The following is a 12,782-nucleotide window of genomic DNA, read 5'->3' as shown; positions in this document are numbered from 1 at the left end:
AAGTTTTCCGCTATGAGATGGTAAGTAGTATTTGTAATTGTAGTCTATTAAATCGTGCCTCATCATTTCTCTTATTTTCCGTTTTCAATTTCTGTAGTTCATGTGGCTGATTTTGATCGTTTGGACCTTAAGCATTCTTATGATCATGCTCCTGATTGATGAGATATTCGCAACTGTCATTCAATTGATGTGTTCATTATTTTTTTATTGTTTTTTTTTGTTGTCGTTGCCTATGCGGAGAGATATATGTATGTATATTGTATATGCATATATTGTTTTTGCCACTCTGTTTTCAGTCAGGACTATAATTTGGGATTTTGATCACATATCACACTGCTTATAATGTGTTACATAAGGCAAGGAAACAATTAGTTTGTAGTTTTGCCTGATGAGATAGGTGGCGGAGGCTCACTGCTCTCTTTCAATGAATTTATTGAATGATTATTGCGCTCATATTTTACTTGAACTTTGTTGTTTGTAAGAAGGATAGAGCCATGATATGATACCCGAAATTATTTTTGAGTTTTTCCAATAAAGGAAACAAAAGAAAGTGAGATGATGAAAACAGGTTACCCTTTTGTGGATTTGCTTATCAAATTTATGGAAATAGGTATTTTTGATGATGTGCACTGCCTATTAGATTGTAGTTGTAAAGATGATTTTGTTTCAATCTAGCCTAAGGTATGAGTACATGCATACATCTTATTTTTATTGCTTTATTTGGCAGGTGGAAGGAAGGGTTTGTGTGTTAAGAGAATCTAAACTGGATTTTTTGAAGTGTAAAAGGCTAGATCAGATGAAAATAGAAAGGGAAGATGATTCATCCTGTTTGACTAACATGACGCATAGGAGTGGTGGGGAAGCTTTAAGACCCACACCATGTGGTGTGAGAATGCATAGAAACTCCTTTATGTCCTCAAATATTGGCAGCAATTTAAATGAAAGAGCTGAATTTTCTAAGCGCAAAGTTGCAAAGTTTGATACACCTGACTTTGAATGGACTGAGAAAATTCTGGAATGTCCGGTTTACACTCAAGTGTGGAGGAATTCCAGGATCCTTTAGTTTATTTGCAAATGATAGCTCCAGAAGCCTCAAAATATGGTAGGCTAATTTTGCATTCTTGGTTCATGCAAATATTTTCTGTTTCGATCACTATACCTTTTCTTGTTGATAAATAGGTTTTACCATATCATTTCACACTGCTTGAGTTCTACTCAAGTTTTCTAGGTTTGGTTATTACATAACTGAGCGGATATTGTTTGACCTATTAAATGATGATACTTTTTGTCCTACTCCAGTGTTTTAGTGTTACATTTCTTCCTCCATTTACTTTATCATTAATCGTTGTTTATAAGAGTTTGGCATTATAGATTCTTGGATGGAAAACTACTAAATTTTGCTTCATCTTCAGGTTTCTGCAAGCTTGTATCTCCTGTGAGTGCTTCTGTTCCTGCTGGTGTAGTTCTTATGAAAGAGAAAGCTGGTTCCAAATTTACTACTAGGGTGCAGCCTCTTCGTTTGGCTGAATGGGACAGCGTTGACAAGGTCACTTTTTTCATGAGTGGAAGGTGAATACTTGATTTCTTAATATGAGATATGATACTCTTACTTAGTTAAAGCTTTTGATACGAGTGTGCTTTTTCAGAAACTATACATTTCGTTACTTCGAGAAAATGGCGAACAAGAGTTTTTCTCGTAGATATTATAGTGCTGGATGCCTTCCTCCCTCATTCATGGAAAAAGAATTTTGGCATGAGATAGCTTGTGGAAAGATCGAAAGTGTTGAATATGCATGTGATATTGATGGTAGTGCATTTTCATCTTCTCCCAGTGATCCGCTTGGAAAAAGCAGATGGAACTTGAAGGTCTCGACTCCACCGAACAAAATTCCCTTAATTATGTTTTTATCTGATACTCTTGGAATCTCAGTTCTACACTTCTACTAAGCAAATGGAATAAAAAATATGTACTTCTGAGGGACTTACATATTCTGAGTCGCATGATTTTGTAGTCCATGAAACCCTGATATATGATCTTTATGGCTTTATTCTAATACATCGCCACTTTTCCTTATTGGAAGTTCTTCATATTTGAGATAATTGCATGCCTTCTTTTTTATTGCTACTTTCCCATGTACAGGTCATGATATTCGTGAGCTTGAGTTTCTTCCATATCCATTCCTTTCAAAGCTCTTTCTAGTGTCAGAAAAATATTCTCCATGAATTACCATTCATCATTTTCTTACAGAACTTCATAACCATTCTCTTCCACCACTTCCTCCTTTCTGTCATATCTAGCTTTTCTTAAGCTTGTTCAGGATATTTATTATTATTTGATTTCAGAAACTCTCACGGTTGCCAAAATCCATACTGCGTCTTCTAGAAACTTCTATTCCGGTAAATTGAATCCTTTTATTGACACTGTATGTTATGTGAGTTAAGGAATGTTCTAAATTTATGTTTGGTCTATCCAAGGGAGTCACTGAACCGATGCTTTACATTGGAATGCTTTTTAGCATGTTTGCATGGCACGTGGAAGATCATTACTTATACAGGCAGGCACTCTCCGACTTGATATACAACCGTTTTGGTTCCTTCAGGTCTAAGCTGATGCTTTTTTGCATATGCAGCATCAATTATCATCACTGTGGAGCAGCAAAAACTTGGTATGGCATTCCTGGTCCCGCAGCTCTTGATTTTGAAAAGGTTGTCAGGGAGCATGTTTATACTCAAGAAATATTTTCATCTGAGGGTGAGGATGGAGCTTTTGAAGTCCTTTTAGGCAAGACGGCATTGTTTCCACCCAAAGTTTTGCTAGAGCATGATATTCCTGTTTATAAAGCTGTGCAGAAGCCTGGTGAATATGTTATAACTTTCCCCAGGGCATATCATGCCGGATTCAGTCATGGTATGTCTTGAATTTTCTCCTCTAAGAACTTGTGGTATACAGTTTTTCTCTGGAACTTGGTACCCTTTTGATAATGTCGTCTCCTGTTCTTTCTAATCAGTGAAGTATATTTGATCTTGGGGCTTTCAGGTTTCAATTGTGGTGAAGCTGTCAACTTTGCTGTTGGTGATTGGTTTCCGTTGGGAACAATAGCTAGCCGGCGCTATGCTTTGCTTAACAGAACTCCTCTCCTTCCTCAAGAGGAGCTCCTATGCAAAGAAGCAATGCTACTTGGTGCTAGTGTGGAACTTGAAGACCCAGAATATACATATCAAGATTTGATATGTCAGCATCGTGCTCGTTGGTGTGTGATGCAATTGAATGAATGCATTGATGTCTCTTCTTTTTCCCATGGAACAATTATTTGCAGTCTATGCAAACGTGATTGTTACGTAGCATATCTCAATTGCCGGTGTTACTTGCATCCTTTGTGCCTTCGCCATGGTATGACAGACTCCATGTTAATAGTTAACTAATCCTCACCGAGATTGTTATATGATAATGATGAAATTTTTTTGGTTTCACATCAGATATCAAATCGATTGATTTGAATTGTGGAGGTATTCTAACACTGTCTGTGAGAGAAGATATCTTGGATATGGAAGGCACAGCGAGGCAGTTTGAACAGGAGGAGAGTATGTCACTTGAGGTTGAACAATGTTGTAGAAAGAGTGAGGACTTTGTTTTGCTATCTCCCATGATAGTTATATACCTTACTGCGAAATTCCTCATGAAACCTCCCAAGTTCCTAATCATCCCTTTTGTGATGCCAATGGATCAACAGGGACTCAAACTTCATATTGTTATTATGATTCTGGTTTTGGTTCATCGTCACTAATGTCAACTGAAAATCCTCACTGTAACACCGATGTAAGATTCATTCTCGTTTAAGGTGTTTGTTCCACACAGTCGCGCGTGGTATATAGACTGTCTTCAAGAAGTCAACTTACATGGATGGCTATGAATTTTTGTTGGCATCATAGGAACACAAGGTGCCCAACATGAAGAATCAAATGTCTCAGCTGTTGTCCAGACATATTGTTGGAAATAGCTCGGAAGTCTCAAAAGCCTCATGTAGTGAATATATTGGTTCCCATAGCAAAATCAGTCACTGTCTGGCTACCAGAAGTACCATTACTGAAGAAAGTGATGATTCAGATTCAGAAATTTGTAATTCTGAATTGTAATTGTAATTGTAAGGCAAGAGCCATCATATGAGTGGTGTTCTACTGCTGATAGTAATTGTAATTCTGCCGAATCAAAAGAAGCCTTAGTTGGTTTGTCGAGGGACAAACCGCTGAAGGCAAGAGCCATTCCTATCTCAATCAAGTTTAAGAGAACAGGAAACGAAGTTGTAAGTAAGCATGGAGAATTTGAGAGAGATGAAAGGCATGAGAATGAGGTGGGGAATGTCAGGAGGGAACCTCGGCAGATTGAGATACGGCCCAGGCGCTTTAAAGTCGGAGGACCATCAGTTTTCGGGCACAAGGAGCAGTTGAACTAAAATATTTATCAGAGTGCTGAAGCTGATCTGCCACTGATTAACTTCAACAAGCTGACATTTTTAACAACATTTGCCTCGATTGGGAATCTAACAACATGGGAAATTTACAAGATCCACGGTGGGGAGCAGCGAACAAATTTAACCAAGTTTAGAGTAAAGGCATCATCATATTTTTTGTGCAGGCCTCAAAATGGGGCGATATGCAGGGTAAACAATTCATTGGGGGTTCTCGAGCCGGGGTGTGTTTTCCAGTCTTTGGCTGGAGAATAATAGCACACGCAGTGAGTAGAGATATTAGATTAGTTCTCTTGTGTTGGTATTTGACGGTTGAATGATTTTTGTGAGGACGATGCAACGGGTAAATTCCCGGCAACGACTCATTAATGCCTCTCCTGCTGCTTCCCATTGATAGGAAGGGTTGATCACTGATTGACTATCACCACATTATTTTTTGTAGACACTGGCCATATCGCTTACACAAATAAAATTTGATCTTTTGATGTGCCATTTTTGTTGCATTGCTACTATTTTACTCTCCTAATAACATTCTTCTAACATTATATTCCCATTAATATTGACAGGAGCTAACATTACAAACAACCATCAACCACAAACATCATCTACTTGTACTACATTTCATACCTAAAACTGAAATATGTAGAGTCCTCTTAATTTTAGGTAGGTGCTCCATTTCATACCAAAGAGCACATGGAAAACAATTCTTATATAAGCATTGAAACAGTTTGCATTGCATCCATAAAAGAAGAAGATGTGTTGTCTGTTTAGGTTGACTCATAGAACTTGTAGGAGGCATAGGAGAGAGTGTAACTGGTCCAGCTATCATGGATGAGCTCGGCTTTTGCATTCACACCAGCTGCACCCATAGCTACATGTAAAGGATACAAATGTTCGGGCCGTGGATGTGCTTGTTTCGCGAACGGAGCCTTCTCCAGATACTGGTTCACCTCTTCATATCTGTCATGAACAACCAAAAATGCAACCCAATCACTAACCCATTATCTCAAAGGGTAGAAACAAGAAAACAATTGATGATCGATCCGTGCATACCTTCCGGCGAGGAGGGAGTCCCGAAGCCAATTGTTAAACTCAGCAGCCCATGAGGCAACAGAGTCACTGGGGTCAATCAAAGTCCTCAAATTATGTGTGGCAGAACCAGAACCAACTATGAGGACTCCCTCTTTCTTGAGGGGGGCCACAGCCCTCCCCAAGTTAAAATGATGAGTTGCGTCCATATGTGTTTGGACAGAAAGCTGACACACAGGAATATGAGCATCTGGATACATGAGCATTAGTGGGACCCATGCCCCATGGTCCAGCCCGCGCTTCTTATCCTCGACCACATGCTCGAATCCACCCGCCTCCAGCAATTTCTTCACCTTATTCGCCAGCTCCGGTGCTCCCGGTGCTGGATACTTGAGCTGTCAATTACTCCATATTTAAACACATTGAGTAAATTCATTTGAAAGTTCAATCAAATTAATCATTTTGACTGACTGCTTTTACGTAAATGATAAGTAGAAAGGCGGTACGAACTAGAACGAATAGTAGCAATAAATGCAAGAATATTTACTTCCATAATCTCATTGGGTTTGGTAGTATGCCTTGAATCTACATTGTTTGCCGCTAGCCAAACGGGATGCCCGACGGTATACTATGTTGCTGTATTGGGCCCTAATTGTCATATTGGGCCTAGCCCGTTCTCGTGTGCCTATTTTTATAAAAGTAGGACACAAAACTCTATAAGTTTCAAGTTAATTGAGTTATTTCTATTTTTGTCAAAAAGTAATTCCCTCTTTTACTTTATTTTTTCTTCATATCTCTTACTTTATTCACTGTCCATTTAACACACTATTATTCAACTGCATGCCGAAAAGAAATGCTTCTGTTAACAAGGAACGGAGGGCCATTCTGGCCCGTAGCCAACACAAACCACGTAAATCTGTGTCTCTTTACGTTCGATTACTCAAGTACTCTATTCCGTCCCAGTTTTTTTACTTCGCACTAACTAGGGATTTAATCCCCTAGAGATGATAAATTCGATGATCTTGAACCGGATTACTATCATGAATAACAATATCCGATCCATCAAATCACTGACGAATTGGTTGATCACGGATTGCAGCGATATCAATTGAACGAAGAATTGAACAAAAATGTAGCAGAAATTTTGAGTTCAAATAAATCGGAGGTATCTAACCTGGTACAAGGGCTTGGGGAAGTTGTAGAAGTCGTGGATGGTATCGGAGGGGCCGGCGATGGCGCTGACGGCGGGTTGGGGGGTTTCCCAGTGGGCTGAAACCATGAGAATGGAAGCGGGCTTGTGGGTCAACGATGTGCGAACAAATGATTTGAGGAAGTGGCGCGCGGGAATAGCGTCGTCCACGGACAGCATCGTCGATCCGTGGGAGATGAAAAATGTTTCGCTTAATTAACGCCGCCGCCATCAAAGTCTCTCTCCTCTGCTTCAGTTCTGTAGCCAATAATGTGATTGTTTGCTGCGTCCAATCATGCCAACTTCAATCACTTGCTGCAACTCCAACTACCTAGATGAATAAAAAATTGGTTTACTCGGATCATAAATATTTTATAGTATTTATAAAGAAAAATAATAATAAAAAATCAGTTATGACTAGTTATTTTAAATTTTCATATTGTCAATTAAAATCCTATTTTGGAATTTAAAATATAATGCATACATCGCTTGAAACTACTTAAGTTTTGATTTTATCTTTTAATTTAAATATGTAGATGGAGTAAGAAAAATTGGTAAAATAAGAAAAATATAGAAAAAATAGTGTGTTAATTGAAAATGGGTTCCACCTAGAAAGAAATTTTCTAAAACAAAAAATTTCTATTTTTGATGAAGGATCAAAAAAGAAATACAAGTAATTTCTATTTTTAAAAGATGGATGAAATATTAAGAGAAAAAAGGAAATTTCTATATGTCAAGCAGTACACCCTTTTCACGCAAGTCATTGATTTTTTTTACCAGTCACCATGAATGATTGATTTTCATCATTTGTTAAAAATAAAATATTTAATTTTGTCTTATTTCATAGTATTCTCCTTTTCTATACTCCCTCCGTTCTATAGTAATAGAGGCATTTCATTTTGAACACTCGTTTTGGAAAAATGATAATAAATAGTTAAAGTAGAGAAATAATAAAGTAAGATAGAGAATATGGTAGATAATACTCTTCCCTACATTATTCTCTATCTTACTTTACTTTTCTCTACTTTAACTATTTATTATCATTTTTTCAAAATGAATGCTCAAAATGAAATGCCTTTATTACTGTGGAACGGAGGGAGTACTTTATTATCACTCCTACTTTATTCTATACTAGTATTACACCCGTGCTACACGACACATATTATTTATATCAAATTATAAAATATTTTTTGAATATTAAACAATACCCTTATATGGGTCTAAAATTATAAATGTGTTTAATAATAAACATATACTGTACAATATTACTACATTTGATCAAAATAGTAACTTTTATTAAAATAAAGTTGTGATGTACAAAATTATGAATTTAGTATAATTTATGTGAAAAAATTGTGAAGAGTAATTTTATTATATAATGATAGTATTGATAAATGAGCATATTATATAGAACAAAAATATTATAGTAAGTTTAAAAATTATTTCAATGTACATATACATATTGTAATAAAGATTACCGGATTCAAATTCAATGTACATACATTTGACCTATATTAAGATTAGAATTTAGTCTATTTAAACAAATAACCTCATACATGCATTCAACATTATACTTAACTAATATAGTTAATGCTTTCTAAAATGACATTGAGTTTCAATCATAAGAGAAACGATCGCAATTTATACTTTCTATCCTAAATCCTTAGACCATAAAACTCTTAACCTTGAAATATTGTCATTTTTAATACGTATTACAAAAAGATGTTGATTTGTGTATGAATGCTATTTTAGATTAAAAAGTATAATTTGATTAAACTATATTTTATAAATGAATTTCTATCTTTAATAACCGACAGTTTCATGTATAGTGTGGTCAATTAATTTGTGGAATAATTATTTTATGCTCCATCATCATTGTGTATTAAGGTGTTTGACAGTTTTTTAACAGTTTAAAAGTTGGGAATTTTGACTGGAGTTTGTAGGCAAGTTTGTGGAGTACTAAAATAAGAATGTAGGAAAATGGCGTTAAAACATTAGATGAATCGAAAGGGTGGTTGATGGAGTACGTACTAAACAAGCCCAACAGCAGTAAAGCCCATCAGCCTAAAGCCCAAGAAAGAGTATCAGTTCGGCACAACCAAAGAGTTCGGCCCCAGCCTACAGCTCGGTAAAAGCCAACCAATCAAACTCTGCTCTCAGGTCAGCATCAAGCTCTACTCTCAGATCGGCAAAAGCTGCTCGGCAATAATTCAGCAGTTCGGTCTCAGTATTCGACCGAACTAGGAGATAGTGGACTCATGCAGGATTTCCACCTCCACTACACCCACGATCTATTTAGTGGTGTCAAGCAGTCATTAACTCATGCAGGATAGTGGACCCATGCAAGATCGCCACGATCTCCACGACATCCACTACCTAGTAAATGGTGCTGCATGCCACGATCTTGGTTCAATGTATAAATAGAACCTAGATCAGATAGATAGGGTTAAGTTCTAAAGAAGTTCTCTAGAGATCAAATATCAAATAGCAAGTCTGTATTGTAAGCTGTAGAAAACAGATCAAGCAATACAACTCTGCCCTCTTTTCTTCCCGTGGACGTAGATTTACCTCAGTAAATCGAACCACGTAAATTCTTTGTGTCGTAGTCTTTATTCTCTACCAGCATTTACTAACATCAGAAATTCGCGGATTCATCACTGGCGCCGTCTGTGGGAAACAGAGAACCAAATTTGTGATAAAGCGAATTTTTGACCCTTTTTCCACCCCAAAAAAAAAAAAATGCATACCAGATCACATAACACCCATAATACCGTTCGTGATAACCGTGAGGAAGCTAGTCCAGCTCGCAGGTCTGAAAAACGGCCTCGGGAGACATCTACCTCCGGTTCTCACGAAGAAGGAACAAGCCACTCCAGGAGAGATCGCACCGAGTCTTCCCAGCAGCCCGATTTAAATGAAGCTGTCAAGCTGTTCTTGGCCGAGAAGCAGGAGGAGTTCTTAACCTTCCTGCAGAAGAGCCAACAGCCGGAGAAGACAACGGCGGATTCTCCCTCCTCATCCAGACATGAAAGTCACTACCGCAGTAGTGACGTGTCTTCCAGGAGAAAGAATCCTCAACCCCGACATGTTTCTGTTCCTCCTCGGTACCGGAACCACAGGAGAACTCCATCTCCTCCGTACCGAAGAGATGTCGGGTTCGCCATGTACGGAGCATTAAAGACTCCGTTCTCGGACGATATCACCCGAACTCCTTTGCCGCGGAACTACCGGACACCGTCAATGACTTATGACGGGCTAGTGGATCCTCATGACTTCCTGGGACGCTATCAGTATAACATGGCGAACCAGGGTCTCAATGAGGTCCATATGTGCAAGCTGTTCCCCGAGCTGCTTATCGGGAACGCGAGAAGGTGGTTCGATAGCCTCCCCCAAGGCAGCATTAGATCTTACCGAGATCTAATGGATGCTTTCCACAGGAGGTTCTTTCAGAAAGCGGAAGCCCGGATCACTTCGGCTCAGCTGCTTTCTATACGTCAAGGTCGCGACGAAAAGATCAGCGACTTCATGACGAGATTCCACAAGGAATGCCTACAAGTAGACGATCTCAACGATCTACTTGTCATTTCGGCATTCCAAAATGGAATCCTGCCCGGAGCTCTCTACAGAAAGCTCGTGGAGTGCGGTCCGCAAACAGCTCAAGAAATGTGGGACATTGCGGACCAGTTTTCCCGTGCGGATGAGGCAGACCGTCGAAAACGGTCTTTAGACAGCTCATCCCGAGAAGAGAAAAAGAAGCCCGATCAAAGCGGCCAGGTGCTTCCTCGCCGAACTCCTTTTGAAAGAATTCAAAGGGCACCGGTACAAGGCAGATTGGGGCCACGTCTCAATCCTGAGAAGCCGCCCGCTCAGTTCGTACCATTAAACAAGTCAAGAGCGGAAATTTTCGAACTACATTCTGATATGTTCGAAAAACCAAAGCGGATGACGAAATCAGCCGCGCGGCGACCTCAGGATCAATATTGCTCCTTCCATCAAGCCCACGGTCACGATACCGAGGAGTGCCGAAATTTGGCTGCAGGTATTGATGTTCTTGTGAAAACAGGAACGTTAAAAAAATACCAAAGCAAGCAGCCGAAAAAGAACAAAAGGCAGAGAGGTGCGAACTGCAATCCTCAGGATTCGAAAAGGCATGAGGATCCCGAAGACGACGACGAGCCGCAATATGATGGAGTAATCCAGACTATTGATGCTCTCCCTGCCGGGAAGACTAAGTCGTCCCTAAAAGCAGAACGCAGAGGTTCCAATCAAGAGGAGCCAACACATAAAAGGCTGAAGAAAGACGAAGTGATTACATTTTCAGATGCCGATCCCGTCCCAGCCATCTCTCCTCACCAAGACGCTATTGTCATTCAAGCCGGAGTGGCAAACAAACTGATCCACAGAGTATTTGTGGATACAGGAGCGTCAGTCAGCATTCTTTTTAAAGAATGTTTCGATAAAATGGAAGTGGATCCAGCTCGGCTCAGTCCGGCTCCACTTCCTCTGAAAAGTTTCGCCCAGGAGGACACCCGCCCTGAAGGTATTATCAGCCTTCCGATCACGGTGGGAAAAGCGCCTACAAGCTCCAATACGATGATCGAGTTCTTTGTGGTGAAAGCTCGGTCCCCGTACAACATCATCCTGGGGAGAGACTGGCTCAACACAGTTCGGGCCGTTTGCTCTACTTATCACCTCACCATCAAGATCCCCACTAAAGGTGGGATAGCGGTCATCCGAGGTGATCAAAAGAGAGCAAAAGAATGTCTGCAGATTGCGCTTAAAAGTGCCGAGCAATCAGTTCGGCACCATCAAGCATAGCAATCACAGCAACCGGAGTCAGAGGCAAGCGAGATGACCGAAGTCACTTCAGAGCCGAACTCAATGACCGTTCAGTTATACGAAGATGATCCATCCAGAACGGTCAAGATCGGCTTCGCATGAACGCCTCTACTCCGGGAAAAGACCATTCAGCTCCTCAAGGAGTACAAAGATGTCTTTGCATGGTCTCCGTTGGACATGACCGGAGTGCCCCCCGAGGTAATCACTCATCGGTTAAATATTGATCCTTCAATCCGGCCAGTAAAACAGAAGCAAAGACTCTTTGCGGCAGAAAGAAGCCAAGTCATCCATGACGAAGTCCGCCAATTACTAAAAGCGGATGTACTATTCGAGGTGAAATATCCTTCTTGGGTGGCCAATCCTGTGATGATCAAGAAAAAAGGAGGATGGCGGATGTGCATAGATTTTACCGATCTAAACAAGCACTGTCCTAAAGATTGCTATCCCCTTCCGAATATAGATAAAAAAGTAGAAGCTTTGATCGGCTTCGAAATTTTCTGTTTTCTTGATTTATACAAAGGATATCACCAAGTGTTGATGGATGAGAGTGACGCTCCGAAAACAGCTTTCATTACCGATTTCGGCATTTTCGCTTATAAAAAGATGCCATTCGGTTTAAAGAATGCCGGAGCCACTTATCAAAGGATGGTAGACAAGCTTTTTCAGCACCTAATCGGAAAACAGGTTGAAGTGTATGTCGACGACATAGTTGTCAAAAGCAAAAGCACTTCGGAGTACGAAGACAACCTCAAATCCACTCTCGACGTGCTCCGAAAAGCCAACCTCAAACTCAACCCCCAAAAATGTACCTTTTTGGTAGATTCGGGAAAATTTCTGGGTTGTTGGGTTTCAAAGGACGGACTCAAGGCAAATCCCTCAAAAGTTCAAGTTATTCAGAACATGGCGATGCCGAAGTCCATACACGATGTGCAAAGACTAACTGGATGTCTAGCCGCATTGAATAGATTCCTTTCCCAAGCAGCCGAAAAAGCAACTGCCGTTCTTCAAAGTGTTAAAAAAGGCACCAAAGTTTGAGTGGGGAGCCGAGCAGAAAAAGGCTTTTGACGAGCTCAAAAGTTATTTAGCCGAGCTTCCAATTCTCTCTGCTCCAACAGATGCCGAAGTGATTTTCTTATACTTAGCGGCATCCGATCAAACCATTAGCGCGGTGCTTGTACGAGAAGAAGGCCTAAAGCAGTTTCCCATCTACTTTACAAGCCGAGCATTAAGAGGTCCAGAAACAAGGTATCAACCTCTGG

At 40.0% G+C, this 12,782-nt stretch overlaps 2 protein-coding genes across 2 annotated transcripts; one reads left to right on the top strand and one right to left on the bottom strand.

Moving 5' to 3' along the window:
* The first annotated feature begins 902 nt into the window (after nucleotides 1–902).
* On the top strand, nucleotides 903–4,931 carry LOC121750628 (lysine-specific demethylase JMJ706-like). The gene is made up of 10 exons (XM_042145203.1): nucleotides 903–1,102; nucleotides 1,413–1,569; nucleotides 1,647–1,866; nucleotides 2,344–2,397; nucleotides 2,476–2,555; nucleotides 2,631–2,908; nucleotides 3,038–3,391; nucleotides 3,478–3,618; nucleotides 3,732–3,817; nucleotides 3,931–4,931. The coding sequence occupies exons 1-10, from the start codon at nucleotides 1,018–1,020 to the stop codon at nucleotides 4,132–4,134; spliced, it is 1,659 nt and encodes a 552-aa protein (XP_042001137.1). The 5' UTR covers nucleotides 903–1,017; the 3' UTR covers nucleotides 4,135–4,931.
* Nucleotides 4,932–4,992: 61 nt separating this feature from the next.
* On the bottom strand, nucleotides 4,993–7,014 carry LOC121750629 (4,5-DOPA dioxygenase extradiol-like). The gene is made up of 3 exons (XM_042145204.1): nucleotides 6,670–7,014; nucleotides 5,520–5,890; nucleotides 4,993–5,426 (listed from the first exon to the last, which is right to left on the bottom strand). The coding sequence occupies exons 1-3, from the start codon at nucleotides 6,862–6,864 to the stop codon at nucleotides 5,234–5,236; spliced, it is 759 nt and encodes a 252-aa protein (XP_042001138.1). The 5' UTR covers nucleotides 6,865–7,014; the 3' UTR covers nucleotides 4,993–5,233.
* Between the last annotated feature and the right edge of the window lie 5,768 nt (nucleotides 7,015–12,782).

This window comes from Salvia splendens, chromosome 10 (genome assembly GCF_004379255.2).
Source record: "Salvia splendens isolate huo1 chromosome 10, SspV2, whole genome shotgun sequence".
In the NCBI taxonomy this organism is placed as follows: domain Eukaryota; kingdom Viridiplantae; phylum Streptophyta; class Magnoliopsida; order Lamiales; family Lamiaceae; genus Salvia; species Salvia splendens.
This window is presented reverse-complemented; position numbering and strand designations above follow the sequence as displayed.

Coding starts and splice junctions, on each gene's coding strand:
- LOC121750628 (XM_042145203.1), top strand. CDS start 1,018: ATGTCCGGTTTACACTCAAGTGTGGAGGAATTCCAGGATCCTTTAGTT. Junction 1,570..1,646: donor ACTTTTTTCATGAGTGGAAG/GTGAATACTTGA, acceptor GTGCTTTTTCAG/AAACTATACATTTCGTTACT. Junction 1,867..2,343: donor AAAGCAGATGGAACTTGAAG/GTCTCGACTCCA, acceptor ATTTGATTTCAG/AAACTCTCACGGTTGCCAAA.
- LOC121750629 (XM_042145204.1), bottom strand. CDS start 6,864: ATGCTGTCCGTGGACGACGCTATTCCCGCGCGCCACTTCCTCAAATCA. Junction 5,891..6,669: donor TCCCCAAGCCCTTGTACCAG/GTTAGATACCTC, acceptor AGTAATTGACAG/CTCAAGTATCCAGCACCGGG. Junction 5,427..5,519: donor GACTCCCTCCTCGCCGGAAG/GTATGCACGGAT, acceptor TGTTCATGACAG/ATATGAAGAGGTGAACCAGT.